This window comes from Octopus bimaculoides, chromosome 10, assembly GCF_046866305.1.
Source record: "Octopus bimaculoides isolate indiv1 chromosome 10, ASM4686630v1, whole genome shotgun sequence".
NCBI classification, from domain to species: Eukaryota; Metazoa; Mollusca; class Cephalopoda; order Octopoda; family Octopodidae; genus Octopus; species Octopus bimaculoides.
The window spans coordinates 57,089,496-57,091,995 of NC_142937.1; the positions used below are offsets into that span (position 1 = coordinate 57,089,496).

General features: G+C 41.9%; 1 protein-coding gene across 8 annotated transcripts in view; it reads right to left on the reverse strand.

Annotated features, from left to right (window-relative positions):
* LOC106882292 (uncharacterized) overlaps positions 1-2,500 on the reverse strand; it is a 411,562-nt gene that overhangs the window by 2,204 nt on the left and 406,858 nt on the right. For all 8 annotated transcript variants that reach the window (XM_089358701.1, XM_089358703.1, XM_089358702.1 and 5 more), the window contains one exon: positions 1-972. This exon is cut by the window's left edge and continues 2,204 nt beyond it. In XM_089358701.1, the coding sequence (XP_089214827.1) occupies positions 1-972 (972 nt within the window). The remainder of the gene's footprint in view (positions 973-2,500) is intronic.

Below are 2,500 nucleotides of genomic sequence, written 5' to 3' on the forward strand. Positions count from 1 at the left end.
ATGATGCTGTTGAAGCTGTTGCTGATGTTGCTGCGATGGCTGTGTTGGGAGTTGAACCTGTGACTGCTGTGTGTGCTGCTGGCCTTGTGAGAGCTGTTGTGAAGGGGGATGAGGTGGATGAGGTGGTTGTAGAGGCTGCGGTTGCTGCTGGTTATGCTGCGGCTGCAGTTGCTGCTGCTGTTGTGGTTGCGGTTGCTGTTGGAGTGGTGGCTGGTGTGGTAGTGGTTGCTGTTGTGGCGACTGTTGTGGTGCTGGCGGATGTTGTTGGTGTTGTTGTTGTTGTTGTGGAGGAGGTGGCGGTGGTGGTGGAGGCTGTTGTTGCTGGGAAGGCGATTGCTGTTGTTGTTGTTGAGGTGAATGTTGGTGTGGATCGCCTGAGTGCGTCCCAGAGACTGGAATCAGTGGCGGGGGTGGTCTTGGCACAGCTGGATGAAAGCCATTCGGAGGCATCTGGTTCATTAAATGCCAGTATGGTGGGAGTACTGTTCCATTCATCACTTGGGGTGGCATCCCCATAGGAAAGAACCCACCCTGCATATACTGGCGCCTATCGGGTTTGCGCAGGGTCGGACCCCTGCACGCTATTTTGACACGTCGGCCTTTTGCAAATCTCAGCCGAGAAACATTGTTATCGAGTCCTTGGGGAAGGCTGCCATCACTGTTAAGGACAGTGGATGGCATGTGTCCTAGCTTATCCAGATGCTGCTTCAGGCTGTGGCAATATTTAGTAGCATATCCACAATCCTGACAACGAAATGGGTAGACGTTAGTATGTGATTTCATGTGACTGTTTAGCATGGATTTGTTAACACAGCGGTAATTACACTGGCTACACTTGAATGGCTTTGAACCCATATGATTTCGCAGGTGATACTCCAGATGATGCTTATACTCAGTGACAAACGGACAAAACTGGCAGTTCAAGACTTTATCCTCTCGCATATGAGAGCGGGCATGTGACCAGAATTCCACCTGTAAGTAAAAAGATATGTATATTTTAAAACTATATTATAAATATGGATTTCAAATTTTGGCACAAAGCCATAAATTTCAGGGGACTGAGTAAGTTGATTACATCGACCCCCTCCCCCCACCAGTGTTCAACTAGTACTTCTTTTATTAACCTTGAAAGGATGAAAGGCAAAGTTGACCTGAGTAGGAATTTGAACTCAGAATGTGAAGACAGACAGAATGCTGCTAAGCGTTTTGCCTGGCATGTTAACAATTCTGCCAGCTTGCTGCTTTAAACATACAGAATATTGGTTTCAAATTTTGGCATGAGGCTATCAAGTTAAGGAGAGGAGTAAGTCAATTACATTGACCTCAGTACTCCACAGGTACTTATTTTATCGAACCCGAAATGATAAAAGGCAAAGTTGGCCTCAACAAGAATTTAAACTCAGAACATCAAGATAGACAAAATGCAGCTAAGCATTTTGCCTGGTGTGCCAACAGTTCTGCTAGCTTGCTGCCAAAACTCTTATTATGAATATGTTTTATAAAACTACAATATGTACATTTTAAAACTACATACAAATACATATAAAACTACATTGCAAATATACGTTATAAAACAACATTGTGAGTTGGTGCTGCTGTTGGGATTTGTGTGTACATGTGTAGGTAGGGTGTCATAATTAAAATGGGTTTCTAAATGAACTCTGAACTCAGCTATCAAAAAAATCTATGGCCATTAAAATAACTTCAAAGAAATCAATACTAGTTAATAAGAGACCCCTTTACAAGCTCACTCAAACTGGTATAGATAGTAACCAAATCTCTCTCAGATAACATTTAAAAAAAGTACAAATTGGATAATGTAGTCTTAAATACACTACATTAAAAAATACAAAAGATAGATGTGCTGGTACCACAGAAAAAACACCTGTGCTGGCGTCATATAAAACATACTGGTGCTGGTACCACATAAAAGGTACCCAGGGCACTCTGTAAAGTGGTTGGCATTAAGAAGGGCATCCAGCCATAGAAACCATGCCAAAACAGACAATTAGAGCCTGGTACATCTCTTCAGCTTGCCAGCTCCTGTCAAACTGTCTAACAGATGCCAGTATGGAAAACAGATGTTAAATGATGATGATGATGAGATAGATGTTTTCGGCTAGAATGATTTTGGTGATAGGTCTGTCTTACCAGAACTGACCATGGTTAAACCCCACCCTAAAATCATTATTGTTTAATCATAGGTCAGCCATGATTGATCATATTTATGATCAAAGGCATTCCAGTGGTGACCATCAGGTCTTTTCTTTTACAGACTTAGCATATTTAGAACTAGGCTGACAGTAGAGTGTTATTTGAGGGGAGATTTGGATGCTATTTTTAGCAGATAGAACAACCATGTAGAGATGTCTCTCATCAGCTAAAAACAATTTCTTTGCGAATATAAAACGATAGAAATGAAGAAACAAAAAGGTAAAAGAAGTTGCTCTAATAAATATTTCAACTCCAAGGTTCTCTCCTTGTGACAGTGTGGTGGCTT